Raw genomic sequence first — 19340 nt, 5'->3', positions numbered from 1 at the left:
GTGAAAAAGGGGCGCGGAGGCTGCTGGGATAGTGGAGGTAACTTTTTCCCGCCGCTGCCCGGCCGTGAGGTGAGCAGAGCTGGAGCCATGTCCCAAACAGATCCCGAGCTGCTCCTGCAAGAGCTGGGAGGTTGGGACTGGGACCTCTGCCGCCGGGAACTGCCCGCCGTCCTGCCCCGGCTTCTTATATCCTTCCCGGGAGGGCGGTTCGGCTGCTGGGTGGCTGTGGGGAGGCACCCCGAAATGGCGGGGGGGTGTGTGGGGGGGTGTTCCTCCTTCAGTATTGCACTGTTCAAGCAAATAAATCCGTGGGAGGGGAAGCGGGGCAACCTTTGCTAAGGGGCTGACAAAGGACGGAAAAGCTGGGTGCCGGGTATTTCACTGGAAATGAGTACAGCCTTTCACTGAAATAAAAGATTGACGGTAGAAAATAGCGTGTGGTTCATTTAGCGCTGTAGATAACGCCCCCCAGCCTCCCCCCCCCCCCCCCCCCCCCCCGCACAAACCAACCAGACAAAAAAACCTCCAAGACTTACTCTCCCAATACATTGTAGAAATGCTTGTGCTGATTGTGCGGGTGCTGAGGTTTATCTGCCTGCATTGGTTATGGAGCATCCCTGCCAGTTTCATGTGATGGATGAAGTGTACATGGGAGAGTGTGAGAGAAGTCACTGTGGTTTCTGCAGATGCGTTAAAGATAAACTTTATGGCAGAACGAGCTTGAGTTTCTTTAACATTTTTACTCTATGTATCAAGAGTCTGAAGACTGGACTGAGCATATTCGTAAGTAGTGACCAAGAAGTGCCTCTTCTCCTATGGATCATTGTATTGCAATTGCATTATAAATTCTGCACTACTTAAAAATACTTATGCTGTAACTAGTGACTTTCACAGTCTTCAGCAATCCTGCTGGACTTTGCACGTTACACAAATTGCATGTTGAATAAGCTTTATAAAAGCCCATAAAGAAGCTATGCATGTAAGGCTGCTTTTTCCTTCCCACTACTTCTGATTTTTAGGTACTTGAAAGAAGGGTGCTTTTCATATTGTATTTTATTGTCTTTTTGGCCATTATCTTACAGTTGGCAAAACTCTTGTAATACGTGATAGCGATAAGAAAATAAGGCTGATATGTAACTGTCGAGGTGTCTTGCTAACATTAACTGTTAAGTTGCATATTAGTGTCAATGAGCACATTAAATGTGCAACTATTTGCAGTTTGGAATATGGAAAATTCTAGTTCCATGGGCAAACAATTGTGCTCAACCTTCAACTAAGTGTAGTCAGGTGTGGTGCTATTATTGATGGGTTTATGCACGTTGGAGCTGTTATTGTTACTTGATTTTTCAGATAATGCCTATGTGGCAAATGTTATGTTGCCTCTCAAAATCAAATACCTGATCTATTTCTGCTTGATGCAGTTCTTTGTTTCATCTGGTACATTGCTACATATTTCTGATAATCACACCTTGTTTTTCTGTAATGTTTAAATGTCTTGCTTTCCAGGTGTTTTGAGGATCCTGACTGAAATGTTTTTGCCCCATATCAGCCTTGCAGATTTGGAACAAACTTTTTTCTCAAAAGTATTACCTAAGGTATGACGGCTTCAATTAAGTATCGATTTTCAGTCAGTCCAGTGCCAAAACATGCTTAGAATGCAGTGGTTCTTTTTTGAGGTCACACAATGTAATTATTGTTTTGGATACAAAACTTCAAAATTAAAGTTTTACCCTTTAAAAGTTTTAACAGTTTTGTGTTGGATTGTTTCTGTGATTGTTCCCACTCTTTATAGTGAGGAGAGGATGGAACATACAATGTTCTGCTTTCTATAGTCAGTAATGGAATTGGTTTTTATTTCTTTTTGAGAAGATTGGGCTTTTTTATAAAATGGCTAAGTTCGAGAATTTTTACAGAGGTAGCCTCTCAGGACAAATAAACTGAAGAACCCAATACTCATATATCATTAACAAATGTTGTGAAAATTGTGAATAAACTTTTAGACCATACCGGCTTAACGTATGTTCTCTTTTTTTGATTAAATGATGGAGAATTTTGTGCTGTAGTTGTATTAAAATTCTTCAGTGCTTGCATTTTAACTGAAGTAAAGCAGTGCCAAATTACTGATTTAAGTTTGAGGCCTCAGCTTCTACATTTTAAGAAGCCAGTAGAAATGGCCACTTGATTTCCATTTCCCTTATTTTAAGTCCTGTGGCAAATTTTGGAGATTACAAGAAAAATGCCTCATAACAGGCATATCCTGAACAAAGTTTACTGTACCATACCAGTTTATGTAGTATCCTGCATGTGCCTGGAAGCACCTCATGTCTTTGCAGTCTCAGCAGTAACACTCATCAAATAACCAAGGACCTCAACCAAAGTAGAAATTATTGTTGTTTGTATGTCATAGACTTTTTTTTTTAATGTATTCAAAATGTTAATGATCATTCTCCAACAAAAACCCCCACATTTCCAAAGACAAAATGAAAATCCTTTTAAAATGATGTGGTTTTAACCAAGTAAAAATCTTTGGTAGAATGAGTTATATATTTAAAGTGAATTAGCCGGGAAGATTGTTTTACTAACAGATTTTAGAAAAAGTAACAGCTACTATAGCTTCTGTCTATAATTTGGGAAATCATAAGATAGTTTTTGCTTCTTGATATGTCATGCTTTATGATTCAAATGCTAGAAAGTGTTGTTTTTCTCCTGTGAGTTATCTCAGTAGCCCATTACTCCATGCCAAGGAAGTAAGCAAGCAAATATAGAATGGTGTTACTATTTGCCTGTGTATGTTTATAAATAAAATATTTAAGTTTTGTTTTGTTCTGACAGACTCTACAGTTATTTGATAACTTGATGTATGAATTATCCAGTGAGGCCAAAGGATTAACCAGCCAGAATACAGAGTTATGCAGCACTGTCAGGAATCTTCTACAGGCAAGTCCTGTGTTTACATTATTCTTTCATTTTACTTGAACAGTTAAGAGGTTTTTAGAATATTTTGCCAGCTACATGTTAACCAGGTGTAATTTGATCTTCATTTGCAGTTGAAGTTCAATTAACATTTTGTGAATGATTTGATCTAGCATGTGATGCTAATCATATAATTTAAAAAAAGTCAAATTCTGCTTAAGTTCCTAATGCTAATGGAATGTGATTCTCCATATTTAATGAGTGAATCTGGCACCTGTTTATACAGTCACTTAATTCTGAGTTTTAATTTTTTTTCTAATTGAGAACAGTAGTCAAAAGAAATATGATGCTTTCAAAGAGTGTATGGTATTGGAGAAAAGCTCTGGAATTGCTTGATATTATTTTATGGAGCTTCATTCATCTTTTAACAAACTACTTATTTATGCAAATAGCAGTGAAGTTTAAATGCCATAAAAATCTAGGTGCAATTCAGCTAAGAAAAGATGCTTTTGAAATTATTACAGGAGTGAAAAACATTGATTGTTTTTGTTTATTCTTGCTTTAAGACTATGGTGCAACTGCTGGAAACGCTGACTGGTTGTGTACGATACATCTGCACACTGCAAGAGTGTGTGCCTCTGGAGAGTATCCGCACCCTTCCATCCTCGGTTCTTTATGTAATAAAGAACATGTTTACACACTGCAAGGTAGGTTTGTGTTAGGAGAAAAATTCTTCTACTGGTTGGCTTTTAGGAAACACTCATTTTATAAGAAGATCCTATTTTGAAATAATGTTGTAAAATTATATTTTTTTTAATTTAAATTTAGTTTTTAAATAGTTTACAGAATGTACTTAGTGCACAAGTACAAAGATGATTTTTCAGCTGTCTGCCCAGCAAATTGGACCTGGTAGTGAGAGGCACAGACTGTGCTATTTCCATGTTTTCCATCAGTGTCAATGCATCATTTTGCTTATGAATGTAGGCTCTCTGTGACATCTGTGCACTTCTGATAGCTGCGGTATTTTCAAGCTACAAATGATTACCAAAATGGTGCTACTTACCTTATTTCTATGCAAGTTCCAAAGTGGATTGAAAGTTGAGATTAGGGTCTTTATGTTGGTTATGATGAGTAAAGTGTTTCAGTTTCAGATCTGGATTTTCAGATGGAACAGTAATTCCCTCTAGAGCAGTGAAAAAAAAAAAAGGAGGCTATCATAAGGACACAATAGCTTTTGGTTGGCCTTCATTTTCACCTTTCAATTTGTCTTTCTTGTGGGAATGTTTACATCAGTTTTCCATGTCAGGACTCAAACTCAGGTGCCACACCTTTATCTAACAATTTTAATTTGAAAGTTTTGGGAAATATTTGGAATGCTGTTTCCTTTGTTGCTAACATTGTACTGTTTTATTCAGAAATATGAACTTAGGTTCATACATTGAGGCCTAATCCAAAGCCCACTAAATTCTCTAGAGCCAGGCAGACTTCATTAGTTGTTGACGATGCTGCAGGTGAACAGCATTTTATATTTAGCAAATGGGTTGGTAGCAGAAGTTACAGATCTGGCTGTGTATTCACTTAAAGTAGGTATGTCTATGCCTTGTTCTTTTTTCCAGTGAAATGTATGACAATGCTCTCAGTATTTTCAGCATGTGAAAAATCAGGCTGTGATTCCTGATCTTTTTTTTTTTTTTTTTTTTTTTTAAAACCTCTTCTACCCCATTTCCTACAGGACAGTGAATCAGTGTACTGTGGGCATCTGCACTTGATTTCTGACCTCCTACAAGCTATGTTCAAGGAAACTTACTCTCTTCAGAAGCAGCTGATGGAACTACTCGATATGATTTCCATGGGCTCTGCTTCTACTGAAGATAATATCACAGATATGGTGTCAGGTATATGTGGATCTAACACTTTTTTTAGTCTTGCTCAGTCTTTTTTTCTATAGAGAGTCGTCTGAATTTTTAAAACAGGGTTCTGAGCATGTTCAGTTCCTGCTGTCTTGACCAGCCTTTCAGAAGGCAGCATTCTGAAGTTTGAAATATTTCCATTTTTCTCCTGAAGCATTCTCTGTGGGATGGGGCATGTTGTGTAGGCTTGTAAGAAAGGGGCAGCACTGAGCCATTTTCCTGATTTAGTGTCAAGCAGTGGTATTCTGTAGTGCTCGTGATTGCTGCTGTTTTCCTAGGAGAGCAGCATAGCTGTGAATTCATGAATCTGATTTAACTCAGCTGTTGCTGTTATTATTTCCTCATTAGTAATTCACACTGTGCTGGAGATATGCTCTGTCATTTCCAGTATGGATCATGCTCTTCACGCCAATACATGGAAGTTCATAATCAAGTATGTCATTTAACTCTTTGGATTTTATTGTAATACAAACAGACTGTAATTTTAAATAACCAGTGTTTTAATAGGTTTATGTTCAGAGTTTCAAATAAAATTGAGATTGGAGAATTCAATTTAGCTATTTAGCTAGTAAGTAAATTTAGAAATTTAATTTAGAAATTTAGCTAGTAAGTAGTATTAAAGGCACTGTCAGTGAAGGTAGTCAGGAATCGTGCATGAAAAGTAATAGAAGCTTGACTTTGTATTACAATGCAGAATAAAATTTGAAATGCTGTTGCCTGAATAAATAATCTTAAGAGGTCTAACCTGCAATTTTGTAGGTGTTTTTGGCTTGAGTTGTGCTGTCTTGTGCTTTCATCCTGCCTCTCCCCTGTGTTTCAGTTGTGGCTATGAAGAGGGTTGTTCTTGCTAAATTTTGGGTTGTATAAAAGCCTAAATAGAAGAATTAGTTATTTGGAGTTGTACTAACTCATTGCATGATCACTTCTGACAATTAAATATCTGATTTGCTTTTAGGCAAAGCCTGAAGCATCATTCTCTGCTGCAGTGCCATCTGAAACACAGTGACATCCTCAGTGGCCTGTGCAAGGACACTCTTCTTTCTTTTCACTCCTGTTTGCAACTGGCTGAGCAAATGAAGATGTCAGGCATACAGGTGAATTAAAAAGCTCCCAAAGCTGCTGTTGAACTTGAGGAGGATAAATTCTTTGTGCTGTATTATTGCTTGGAGTGGTTTGGGGTTTGGTTTTCTGGTTGTTTTGTTTTGTTTTGGTTTTTTTTGGTTTTTTTGTTTGTTTTTGGTTTTTTTGTTGTTGTTTGTTTGTTTTGTTTTTTTTGTTGTTGTTTGTTTTTTGTTTTTGTTTTTTAATTCATGTGGCAGGCAGAATACCTTTTCTTTTGAAACCACCTGAAAATGAGGCCCATAACTTTGTTTAGATTGGGGATGTTTCAGTGAGGCACTGAAAATTAGTTTCCACCATACTCTATGGGAATTCTTTTTATTTCCTAAACTGACAATATCCTAAGCTCAATCAAAAGATAACATTTCAACTCTGAATATTGCTATAAAAATGTTGAGGCATACTGAAAATTTTTAAAGTTTTTCCCCCATAGCTGCAGACTCTGTAGAAAATCAAGTTTGAAATAGGTTTTGAACATTGTTAGCAATCTAACTTTCTTTTTTATTGTAATTACTCTGTATGTTAAGTTTTAGAACTCCTTTTTTTGGACAGGAGGGCACTGACCTCAGGCTGTTCCAGAAGACAGTCAAACTGTGCAGGTTCTTTGCTAATTCCCTTGTACACTACACCAAGGTAGGTTTTAACACTTGAATTCTTTTTAATTTTAATACTTGAACGTTAGTATTAAATTTAAGCCTCTAGTCTGCAAATGGAATAATTTTATACTGCATAATATCTTAACAATTTATGACTATACCATATGGGTGGTATAATTAACATCCATGCATAACCTTCTTGTAGTTTTTCCACCTGTAAATACTCACAAGCCTAAGCAGGATTACTGCTGTGACTTAACTGAAACCCAAACAAGAATAATAAGCTGTTACAAGCAGTGTCACTGAGGAGTTGATAGGAGAGGTCCAGTCCTTACAGGCAGTCTTGAGTCAATGCAATAGTAACTTTATCTGGAAGAATTAAGCAGATGACACCAGTTGCCAAGTTTTCAGAATTGTTGCTCGTTTCAACAATTGAAAATGATGTGGCATTAATACGAAGAAATGCCTGCGCACTGTTGTTAGCCCTGACACTAACTTCCTGCTCTTTTCCTGGCCCTTTCATTTTGTTGCTGTGTTTTATTTTTCTCATTATTGAAAGAGATGCTGTAAATCTACCCACTTTAAGAATGTATGTGAAAAAATTTTGCTCTCTAGGAACAGCAGTAACAGTGCATTCTGCATCTGTTCTGTCCCATGGGGTAAAAGCAGGGAGATGATTTGTTATTGTTGTTGATTTTTTTTTTTTGACACAAAATGAATAGCATTGCAACAGGATGAAACAGCCTTACAGCACATATGAGACCACTTCAGATTTTTGCAGCTCTCTATGGCTATTACAACTGTACTTACCAATTTTTTTAAATAAGCCTATAAATGTAATTGAATATATATACATATACATATGTATATTTACATATACAAATGTAAATGAATTGTATATACAAAATATATACATGTAGTGTAATTAATCTTAGGAATACTTTGTTTACTCTTTGCTTTGCACTTGCTTTGTGATGTGGATTATTAGAACTTAAGCAATTTTTGCAGTGTGGTACTTTACACACCAATATAGCAGAACAGAAAGAAAGTGTATTTAATCATGTATTTTATATTAAAAGTACCATTCAACATTAATGGCTTTTGCAGGAATTTCTTTCTTTCTTCTCTGATTCATGTTCTCAGTTACATCAGCTCTTTCTTCAGATATACAGGTAAGTGAAGTACAAATAATTGATTATTGATAGCACCTTAATAACATCTCTATATTGCATTCTTAAAGTTACAGGTATTTTGAGATGTAAAAATACAGTTCTTGTTCCAGAGATGTTGCTTTCTTTTTTCATGCACAGAAATCTAAAATACTTTTTTAGTAAATTGGGCATTTTTGTGTGATGCTAGTTACCTTAACTTCATTCTTGATGAGTGCTGCGAGTGTCCGATACTGACAAACCACTAACTTTGTTCCAATTACTTATGTCAGTGTTTCTTAACAAGTTTTGTGTAGAATACGCAGATTGATTGTCTTGGACACTGGGTCTATTTATGCAAGTTCATTTGAAAATTCTTGTTCCTAATATCAAAATTCCTGAAGGTACGATTTGCCCTTTGGTCACCTTGCGATGAAGCAGTTAGGCAGAGTTAAAACAGAGCAACGCAGCAGTGTACCTTCCACTTTGAAATAAACGGTAGCATGATGTTATTCAAATTGTGCAGAGTCAAGGCAATTCAGAATTACCATTCCCTAATAATTCCTTTCTGTTTCTTATATAAATAAACAGCCATATGCTCTTTCTTTTCCTGTCTTAAATTCTAGTGAAAGAAAAAATCCAAGACTAAACGCAGGTGTCAGCAGCAACATTTGATAGATTGTTTCTACTTTAAGACAAAGCATGGAAACATTTGTCCTAAAGGGAGAGAGGATCAGAAACAGAGTATCCTGGAGTTTTTCATAGCTTTACTGTTGTGTTTATAATCTTGTGAAATCTCACAAAAGGACTCTCTAGTTCTCCCGGAAGCAAACATTTTTTTAATGTTATGCTTGTAAAGCATAACAGCCTGCAAGCAGCTTATCATTTTTCTTTCAAAAGTTTTGTTCCATTTGCTGTAATAGTGGGGAAAGAATAGGTGAAAGTGGACTTTATAATAGAGGGCTGATTTCAGCCATTCTTTTGGAATTGAAACCAGGTTCTGTGGTGAGATTCGTGCATGACTTCACTACATGTTTCACTGCAAGACCGGGTGGATATTTTTTTACAGGTTTCCTCTTCTAACTTCACTTACCTTGTAGATCTTTCTCAAGTGGAAGGTTGTAAACTTTTATTCACTCAGCAAAACTGAGCAGGATTTTTGTGTAGGAAGGTAGCGTTTTAACAGTCACTTTATAAGCTGCAAGAGTAGGTGGTTTTCATTTCATGATCTCTTTTGCTTTATTCTTATATCACTTCTTTCTTTTATTGCCCAGGGGTCTTTTCTCTTCAAAGAAATTGTGGTACCCTTTTATTAATATCATGTGTTAAATTAGTGCTGTCACATTTATGACTGTCAAATTGTGTATACAGGTGTTTTCTTGGCTTTTCATTGCTTAACTTTTTTTGTGATTCAGTATATTTCTTCTTATATATGTTGTGTATTTTACATGCATTTTCCTTGAACTTGTAAGGTTTTCTTTCAACGTTTAGTAAACTATTGGATTGTGATGCTTAGTTTAAAGGCTGAATGCAGAGTTGTAATTCTCAGGCTATAATAGATATTCTAAAATGGGGAACCTTTTCTGTCTTTTATTTCACAATAACAAGGAAATAATGAATTTACCTTTTTGTAGTTCTTTTGAAAAGTGATGTTACTGAAAATGCTACTGAGAATATTTAACTTCTTTTTTTTTTGTCTCCCCTCAGCAAATTTCCTCCCAGTCTCTATGCTCCAGAGATCTCAGAAGTTCATCGAGATGAAATATCTCGGGTTTTTCTTGTGACTCTAGACCCTCTCATCAACCAGCTTCTTCCCTTTAGCCCTTTTATGGAGCAAGTGTTAAGTGAAAAGTTAGGTGGGTTTAAAATACAGCTACCACTGCTATAGTACTATGTAAGCATCTCTAAGGGATCAGGATTGATGTTTTGACTTTCTGGACCACAAGCAATGTTCTGTACTGCTTGTCTGTAATTCGTTTGTAAGTACTATGATATAGCCAGTTGCATGCTAACTTAGATGAATTCTATAACAGATAGTTCATGTTGCTGTTGAATGCATCTTTTCTGAAGTACTCGCAATAATTTCAATATTAATCTGATTAACAGAAATCCTATCAATTCTGCTGTTTTCAATAATTTCAATCCACATTTGTTACAAACTTTCAAAGTAGGCTGACATTTTTCTGCTATTCTGTTGGTGGGGAAAGACAGCTATTTTTTCCCAAATTAAGTATTTTCTGTGAAAAGTAGAATGCCTTCAAACTGGAAAATTATCAGCTTTTTGTTATATCATGCCCCTGTCCCTAATTTCTGCCCTGACCAACATGTCATAATTCTGAGATAGCTGGCTGACTTCTTTCCCACATGCGTACTCTGGCCTTGTGGTTATCCTGACACACTTAGAAGAAAACTTTTTTTTCAGTGTTTGAGGCATCCAGGGCTTTCAAGCAGACTGGAAGCATGAGGCATCCAGATTGTAACTCCTTTGCAGCATCTTGCAGTGACAGTTCAGAACTGGAATATTTTAGATTTTACCTGATATAGTCATTGCATTTATTTTTCACATCAAACACAGTGTTCATGATGAAATGTTCCTTTTTTCCCAGCTGTGTCTATAAGTGATTTTTGATTGTTTTGACTGGGAACTTTTATGTTTCACCAGTTGTTCATTGTTTGTCACTTGCTTAAAAGCCAGTTTACACACATGAGATATTTACCAGGGCAGCCAGCATCACATGTAAAAAAAACACTTCTACAGGTCTCCCTCCTGAGCAGCAGCTGCCCCAGTGTCTCATCCTGATTACCATAATGGACAAGCTGTCCTCTCAGCCTGAAGAAGTGCAAACTCTCTGGAACACAGGAAAAAGGTACTAAAAAGGTTTTTGTTGTAGTTCTTCCCCACAGCAATCAGTCCATACGGGCAAACAGCTCAGCAGTTGGGGTTTCCCTTGCAACCAAGTTGTAAAATTTGTCAGACTCTATGGATTTACATCGTTAAGCTGAGAAAAACAGGATCTGACGTTCAGTGCTTCAGGAGTGAAGGATACAGAGCCAGAGATGTCTGGTTTTTTCAGGAAAGGAATGGTATTTAGAGTACTTCCAGGATAAGAAGAGAGATATGTATGTAATTTGTGGATACTTCAGTAGGTTAAAATCTTGCATTTTTATGCCTGAACCCTCTAATAATCACATGTATTTGTAAAAGAGGAAGGTAGTCAGGAACATAAATCTAGTGTAAAAGCACTGAAGTTATTGCTGTTGTTTCTGGTCGAAGACAAAGATTCTGTAGTACAGGTGTTGCTTGCAGGATTTGCATATCTGTAACCCAACAGTTTTTCATTTTCTTTTTTTTTCCTCCCCCCTTCTTTGTTTTTCTTTTACCCTTGCAGCCTGTCTTTGTTTTCAGCTCTCTTCTTCAGTTTCCAGCAATGTGCTGGCGAGCTTTCTCTCCCTGTTTGTTTGCCAGAGGTGATCAGTACAGGACAGCCAGCAGTTCCCATCACCCTTTATCACTATGTCTGTGTCCACCTGTGCTCCTTCATTGCTTCCACACTCCCATCACACTTTCCTCAGCTGGTAAGATTGTTTTTTGCTTATCATCTCTTCAGCTGTTGTGATGCATAGGTGCTCTTTAAAAAAGAATGAGTGCTTTCTAATGATCTAGCTCTAAAGAGATGCTTAGCTATGAAGTGGTTCTGTAGAAAGCAGCCGTGATAGAGTTACATGGCTGGAGTTCAGTTATAGAGCAAATGTCACTTGTGGGAAAGGGGAAAATAAAGCTGTATACAAGTTCCTGAGAAACTTAGTGGTTGTCCTCTTTGGGAGGGGGGGAGGTCAAGTTGTTCTAAAAGTTCAGTGCTTTCTTTTATGCAGCATTCAATTTGTATTAAATTTACCTGGTTTTGTTAGTCTATACTATGAAGTAATAAAGTGGCATTTAATATTTAGAGTAGATTACATTGTTGCGATTCCAGCTAAGAACATACCATAAAATGGTAATAAGCGAGTTTTTCTACTTCAGAGGAGTATTCTGGGCTTTGATTAATGTTATATAATGTTTGAAAAGCTTTTCACTTTTTACCACACATAGACAAAAGAATCTCTAGCTAAATGTAAACCTTTATAAAATTAAGAGCTGTCATAAAAATTACAACCCTAATTTAGGTTTTTTTTTTCTGAATGCTACATTCCTCATTCAGGTAAAATTTGTGTTCGTAGAAGAGGAAAAGGTTTTATTCTGTTTTTGGTAAGCTGCCAATAAAGCTGGCAAGAAAATTTGCAATACATTAGTTTAGAAAAAAATAATTTTTTTTCATAAAAGTTGCCTTGCGAAGAAGGAATGCACATGATGAAATGTTTTGAAAAGTGAAGCATCCTCATCTCATTGAAATGAATGTACATGTACATTGAAAGTATGGAAAACTAAACATTTAGCTGCTGGCTTGATGGTGTAGCTGAATATAGAGTATGAAAATGAGTTCTTAAAACATTTTAAATTCGATAAGCTGAAAATCTTATTAGGTTTTATGTTAATTAGTGGAGTAAAAATAGTAGGCCTGAAGTCTGTTTCTGCATGAATTTACATATATATTTTCTCCTTAGGAGTATGCCCTGCTGGATGCTGTGCTGAGTTCTAGTATGATCACGTCTCTGCTAGCAATGGACTCGTGGTGCTTCCTTGCCCGGTAAGATGTTTTTATTACAGGTCAAGCAGGATTTTCACAGATCCAGTTAGTTCTGTTATTGTACATAATTCCTTGAGAGAGATTTTTTTTAAAGACAAAATTATGCCAGAATTGGATTCTTTTCAGACACAGAGCATGTTTTAAAAATTAGGAGCAGAAATGGTTTAGCCAGTTTTACATTCATGCAAGTAAGGGGAACATACCTTTTCTATGATTTAATAATTGTTTTCTGGAATGGTTCTCTCAAGTAAGTTGTGTCTGTGCATATCAAGTTTAAATAGTTAAAGGAAATGGCCATCTCTCAGACAAGATTTGTAATATTTAGTCTGTAAAAGAGTATGAAGTACAGACTCACAGTCTTCTGTCTCTCACATTCCAGCTATGGAACAGCTGAACTGTGCGCTCACCATGTTGTTGTGATTGCCCACTTGGTAAGAACCAGTGATGTTTGCAATTTGGCACCAGTTTTAATCCTAGTTCTACTGGCAAACTTTCTAAATGACTGAAGACAGGAATTTAATTTTTTTCCAAATCCAAATGGAGACTATTTTAGTTCTTCAAATTGGGTTACTAATTAGCAAAAGCAATACTGTGAAAATATATAATATGCCTAGTATTTCCAACATGTCCTGCATTGTTTTATTTAAAGTGTTACTGCTGTGATCCTACATAGCAATTCTCAGAACATTCTGTATAGAATTCATTTGCTGAGTGGTGATTTTTTTCCTTGATTTAATTAGATGCATTACCCTTTTATCCTAATTCAGATAAAGTCTTGGCCCAGTGACTGTTACCAGGTCTCTGCCTTGGGTGTTCTGCTGAGGCGTATGCTGTTCTTGATGGCTCCAGATCATCAGGCAAGTATAGCACCAGCACCTTTTGTCTTTAGTAGAAGAGATCTGAATCAGTAGCCTGTGTTGAAATATCCTCTTTCAGTTCTTCAGAAATTATAAGATGTTGGGTGCTCGCTTGCTGTACTTGATATTGTACTTCTTATTACTTTGTTGTAGTGGATCCTAATTTATGCAGATGTGCTCTTTAAAACAAGAAAGGCACATACACCTTTCCAAGAGTGGTCTTACTGAACGGCAATGAAGTCTGTCCTTTGATTAAGTATGAAAACGGCACATCTCCCAGATTTGCTGAAACTGTATGTCCTGTCATTGCATCTGCAACTGGTATTCATGAGTGTTCTCATGTATAAAGAGAACTATCCTTCCCTGTCAGTGCCTCTCTCTATACCTCAGAGAGGCTAAAGCTCTTTTTTCTACTTGCTAGGGCCATTGCTTCAAGCAGCTGAAAGAATAAGTTGCTTAATCATTCTGATGTCCTATATGTGACAAGGGAGGTGGCAGTTCTAGAAGGTTATATAAATAGTTGATTTTATTTAAATGAAAGGTTTTACGCAATTTTTTTCATGTAATATTTCTAAAGCAAATTAGTAGCGCATTTTGGTTTCTCACCTTTCTGAGAGATTACCAAATTGTCTTGTGGTCTATTTAGTTCTTATTAACTTTTCTTTGCAGATAGAATTTGCTCATAAGTTTCATCCAGAAGAGGTGGAGAACTTGGCTGTATGGCAGCACATATCCCTCAAGGCCCTGAATCCTGATCTTAGGAAACGAGTGGCCTGTCAGCTCTGTGTGGCAGGGCTCACACAGTGCAGGCGATGGCTGAACAGCAGGTGTGCTTTGGGAGAGCTCCGACCTGTGGTAAAGGAGATTTTGTTCTCTTTGTAAAAACGTGTGAACTCTGGATTTCCAAGCTATAAGGATTCTGTTGCTGTCACCTCAATTCTATTCTGTGCGTTGCACAGATTTTTTCCATGCCTAATTGGCATATGCATGAGCAAGAACTCTCAGTTTAATGTTTTCTTCTAGTACACAGCACCATAGGACCCTCTACTCCGAGGGTGACAGTGGGGGTCTTGTGTTTACAAGTTATTCTGGTGGTTGTTTGCTCTCTGGGTGAGCAGATGTATTTTTCTTTAGAATTTCTGATATATACTATGTCATACAATTACTTTTAAGTTTTAAAGTTCTGGGTGTTTTTATGCGGCATCAAATCTGAAAGATGCTCACTGGTCTCTTTGGCGAAGGAGTGTGAGAAAACAGAGGCTTCCACATGAAGGATCTGCTGCCAGCTTTCACCTGCCAATGCAGCTAATGACTACAGCAGCGTGTGAAACTCACAGAAGTAACGGATGGTTTCCTTGCTTTGGAAGCTTTATTGGCCAGTGGCCTGGTGGATTAGCTGTACTGTACAGCTGACAAAGCACGCTGGGCTTCTTGCCATCTTGTATCATTTTAGATGTTTAATACGAGCCTGGGGTTTTGGTTTGTTTTACGTGTAGGTTTCTTTGGTTTTACTTAGACATTTTTTCCTACTAGAATACTGCCCTTTCTGTCCTGCTGGTTGCCTGCAATTTTGCTGGTGATGCTCTGGAGGCAGAACTTCAGGCATCCGTCTTGGGAGTGCTTGGTCAGTTCTGGGCTTTTCTCCAGGCTAAGCAGGTAAGGGAATTTGCGGCTGCAATAGTGAAAGCAGCATGTCTTTGAGAGGGTAGTGCTGTTTCATCATGTGTTTGTTACTAAGCTGTTTTACCTCTATTGGACCGTTTCTGTAAAGCACAGTGTAACTGTGCTGCCCATCTGCTGTCAGCTGGTTTATGTAATTAGGCAGGCACGTGCTCTGTGGAGTTTGAATTTTCCTGAATGTTACATATATGGCTGCTTGTTACTCCATCTTTTACTCAGTTTCAGATTCAGACTTGCTTAAGGAGAAGTCTGAAATACCTCATTTTGATTCATACCAGTTACAAATTTGGCCTATTTTAAATGTTCATTAGCATGTGAACAAAACTCATGGTGATTTAATTCGCACATAGCTTAGCACATGAAAACCCAATGAGCCAGTAATCTTCCTCCCATATTTGAGAACAAGGGGGTAAGGCAATTCCCTTGCGACTGTATAGCTGTTCATGTCTGCAGTTGCAGTAAAGGAAAAGGATTGTCATGGTTCTTACTCCAGATTAAAAAAGGAAGTTTGAGAGTGGGGGTGAAGAAGAGCCAACAATGTGTCCCTTCAGAGCTCTCTTCCAACCTCAGCCATTGTCTGAAGACATTTGGCAACTGGGAAGTGCAAAGAAATAGTTCAGATAACCTTTAGCTGCTTATTTTAGTGAGTAGAAGGAGGAGATGAGGGATAAGAAATATTAATAAAAATCAAAGTAAAGGGTCTTGTAAAATATGACTACCTAGAAATATTGATATGACTATTTTAATACTTTCTTCTGCTGCTTATGATGTGTTAGTTTACGTGTGTGAAGTTAGGCTAAGAATTTTGGAACGCTACTGTAGCTTTAAATTCTTTCTTAAGTAGTTATTCCATAAGCTAAATCTTGTTACTACTATCTTCTGATTTGTTGAAGGTCTCAGATGAGCCATGTCTCCAGCAGACACTGTGTTTATTGCTTTACCTTTTGGAATTTTTTATCCAAGCATTAGATGCTCAACTGATTACTCAGGTAAAAAAACAAAATAAAACCTTCTTATGAATAATTTACTTCATGAAAACCAAGTTCTCTGTGATTTACTGAATCACCAATGAGTTATTTCATGGTCTGGCCTTCTCTTAACACATGCAGGTTCCTAATTTTATTTCTTCCTTTATTACTTTCCTGGTCTTTAAACCAAGTATATGGCACTTCGGTTAACAATGCTTTTGAGAATCCCATTACTGTGTAAGGTAATTGAGATACATGGATATGCTATAGAGCATGTGCATTTCTTTCTAAAATGCACACTGCAGCTTTCTCCTAGCCAGTTTTATTCAAGGTGTTGCATGCTTCCTTTTGTTTTCAGTCCAGTTTTCTAAAATCAATGTCCTCAGATTTAAAGGTGAGACAGAAACAGTTTTCACCTGCAAACTCTTTGATGTAGCTTTGCTGGGGTTTGTTTTCTGCAGGTATTTGCACTGCAGTCTTCCCTTTTCCAATTGGATCCCCCAGATCATGTTCGTCTAGCAATGGTGGATTTTCTCTCTTCTATGGGAAAGGTGTTTATACCACAAGAAGTACAGGTAAATATAATTGTGGCCTTAGTGAAATAGTCTTCAGTCTTTTGATGAAAAGATATGCTATTTATTTAAATATAAAGGATCAAGTTCATTAAATACATACAGGAATGCCATGGCATAATCATCTTGGAGAATTATTAATGGTCTATGGCAGTTTTATTTTTCATTGACACATGCTGAGTGCATGCAAGATGCTTGGTTTATTCATTTGCTTGTTGCTTCTCATTTCACAAACCTGTCCCTTGACCTTAGAGCAATTATTTAATAATAAATCATGATGGTAAGATATGCACAACTAACTCTGTGGAACTGATAGATATTTGTTCCTCTTTCAGAGGCAAGTTGTACCCCAGTTGTCGTGTTTGTTTGCTTCGCTGCTAGCTGACCAGACCTGGCTGATTCATCAGCATGCGTTGGAGGCATTCACACATTTTGCAGAGGTAAGCATAGCAGAACTCTGGATGCAGTATTTGGCACTGTTAACTTACATTGTACAGAAATTCTTCTGTCTTAAATGTTTGCTGCTCTTCACTGACTGATTTGGATCTTAGTATTACAGATGCTATTGCACATCAAAAGTAATGAGGGCTAATGAGTTGTAAGTTATGTCAGGAGCTGGAAGTGAAGGAAGATTAAGCATTGGTTGCAACAGAGAAGGGACTGTCACAGAAACATTTTTTTACTTTGTTTATTCCTTTGTTAATATGAATGTACTAAACAATTATTACTCAACAATTTTGACAGGAAACAAGCCATGAAGATGTTGTTCCTCAGTGCCTTAATTCTGAAGAAACTAAGAACAAAGTTGTTAGTTTTCTGGCTAAGGTATGTATGTTATTGAACCATTTTACTGCTTTCTTAGTTGATGTTGTACACATCCATTATAAGCAGTACGCAGTCTATGTTGACACCTGCATTATCTGTATGGCGATTAAATAAGTAAATTTAAAATAAATTGTTCTGTTAACTGGGATCTGGTTGAACTTTTCTACTTGCTTTAATCAGCAGAATTAACAACTGCCATTCCTATGCATGCTGCTCTTAGAGTACTTCCCAACTTTGATTTAAATGCTTTGCTTTTCCCCCCTTGGACAAAATAAATGGTTAAATGGCACACTTATTGTTCTAAGCAGAGAAGTTACCTATTAAAAGACAGGGATTTCATCATTTGGTTTGTGTGATTTCCTTTCCCGTTTCTCTTGGATCAGTTTCTGAAAGCTAAATGGATATGTATGAAACGCCTTAGTCCTTTTTCTATGTTAGAAAAATTTTTCTAAGAGCAGATGGCTATGCATGCAGAACATAGACAAGGGGAAAGGGGGGGTGTTTATCATGCTGTAACCTAATGCAGGGCTATCTGGACGAGCAGTTTTTGACAAGCAGATAATTAGCAAAAGAACTGATAGTCAGTCATGCTACACCGAAGTTGTAGATAACTTCAATCTCTTGCTCAGAAGAGTGTGTGAGAAATTAGATTCATTTTGAACAGCACATCAAGATCTCTCCACCCTCCCCTTTGTTCTGGCATATAAATTGAGCCTATGAAGGTTGGTAATGCTGCCTTGGTTTAATTACCTCTCCTGTGGCTTTCTCCCTAGACGAGGCAAGTAGAAGAGACAACAGAAGCACGAACAGAACGCATGAAGCAAGAAAAGATTACCTGCAGTGCACAGCTTATGAAAATGGATGGAGAACTGGAGTCAACAGGAGAGGTATGTGCACTGCTTTAAACTATCTATCTGGGCTCTATTGTTGATTTCTGTCAGTTCTGGGAAGTATCTAAAGAAAGAGGCTCAAGATGGTCTTGCTGTCCTCCCATGTTATAAGAAAAAAAGGTTGTGTGCACTCCTGCCCCTTAATACTATACCTGAATGCTCTGTACTGCCTGCCAGCCAGCAAGAACTCGCACAAGGCAAGGGAGTCTTTTGCAGCTCTTCTCCATCAGGGGTTTTCTTGCATGTGGATGAAGACTGATCATTTATGTAGAGTATTATAAATGATGTCTCATGTTTACTTAAATCTGCAGCCTCTGGCAAAAAGAGCATGTCACCCACCCTCTGAGGAGCAGTATAAGTCAGCAGTAGGCACGATGGAGGGGGCAGTGGAGGCTGTGAAGCTGCTGCTCCGGAAAGGGTCACCCCCTGCTTGGCTTGCAGTGAAACTGGAGGCTCTACATACAGCTATAGCTGTCCTCAGAGACAGTGTACGGTAAGGTGCTCAGCAGGTTTTAGAGACAATAAAACAGCTCAGCTGCCTGTTCTGAGGGAAGAGATGCCTTTGTACCATGATTGCTGGAGAAGAAAAAACTGTGACACAGAGGATGCTCTACGGTACTGCTGGGTCTCAGTTAATGTGCCAAAATGAACTAAGGTGTGAGATGTTGGCCCGTCTTTCATAATAATTGGGTGGAAGGACTGCTATTTTAATGGACACTGTTGTGCATGAACTGTCCTTATGTATATTGCAAATGTATAGCTTGCTCTTCTAAGCTACTGCATGGTGATAAACATTTCATGATATTTGTATTTTGACTACTAAGATGTTTGAATCTGTTGTAGAAGTAACAGTTACCTTTGTTCCTGTCACGTACAGGTGACCAGAGTAGGCATTTTTATCTTATTTTTAAAATACACTCAAAAATAACAGTTTAAGGCTCTATACTGTTCTCTGAATGTACCTCTGCTGCTGGTTCCACTCCATGCATATCTTTTAAAAATAATCTTTACTGGTCACAGTTAAGAGCAGAAAGAATGCAGTGCTTAAGCAGTTTGCATTCAGTGGTCCTTCACTGCACGGTTCCTAGCACCTCTTATGCTTTCCACTGACAGAATTATATAAACAGAAATAAATAAGTTGGGTAAACTGTACATTCATCTTAAAATCATCTCTTAA

The 19340-nt window shown here is 37.5% G+C and overlaps 1 protein-coding gene across 2 annotated transcripts; it reads left to right on the top strand.

The window, feature by feature from the left end:
* The first annotated feature begins 14 nt into the window (after positions 1-14).
* On the top strand, positions 15-19180 carry FIRRM (FIGNL1 interacting regulator of recombination and mitosis). 2 transcript variants are annotated; one of them, XM_075038465.1, is made up of 24 exons: positions 15-186; positions 744-783; positions 1507-1595; positions 2833-2937; positions 3480-3620; positions 4646-4808; positions 5172-5256; positions 5779-5917; positions 6495-6575; positions 7682-7710; positions 9394-9542; positions 10445-10553; positions 11076-11262; positions 12289-12371; positions 12751-12802; positions 13139-13228; positions 13898-14083; positions 14762-14884; positions 15802-15897; positions 16338-16451; positions 16784-16888; positions 17193-17273; positions 18047-18160; positions 18475-19180. In XM_075038465.1, the coding sequence occupies exons 1-24, from the start codon at positions 88-90 to the stop codon at positions 18658-18660; spliced, it is 2646 nt and encodes an 881-aa protein (XP_074894566.1). In that variant the 5' UTR covers positions 15-87; the 3' UTR covers positions 18661-19180. The 2 variants fall into 2 exon arrangements, with proteins under 2 accessions (XP_074894566.1, XP_074894565.1); XM_075038464.1 differs by having other exon boundaries at positions 7646-7710.
* The last annotated feature ends 160 nt before the right edge of the window (positions 19181-19340 follow it).

This window comes from Buteo buteo, chromosome 10 (assembly GCF_964188355.1).
Source record: "Buteo buteo chromosome 10, bButBut1.hap1.1, whole genome shotgun sequence".
Taxonomy (NCBI): Eukaryota; Metazoa; Chordata; class Aves; order Accipitriformes; family Accipitridae; genus Buteo; species Buteo buteo.
Note: the sequence above shows the minus strand (reverse complement) of the source record. Positions and strands in the feature narration are given on the sequence as shown.

Coding starts and splice junctions, on each gene's coding strand:
- FIRRM (XM_075038464.1), top strand. CDS start 88: ATGTCCCAAACAGATCCCGAGCTGCTCCTGCAAGAGCTGGGAGGTTGG. Junction 6,576..7,645: donor CCCTTGTACACTACACCAAG/GTAGGTTTTAAC, acceptor TGGCTTTTGCAG/GAATTTCTTTCTTTCTTCTC. Junction 11,263..12,288: donor CATCACACTTTCCTCAGCTG/GTAAGATTGTTT, acceptor TTTTCTCCTTAG/GAGTATGCCCTGCTGGATGC.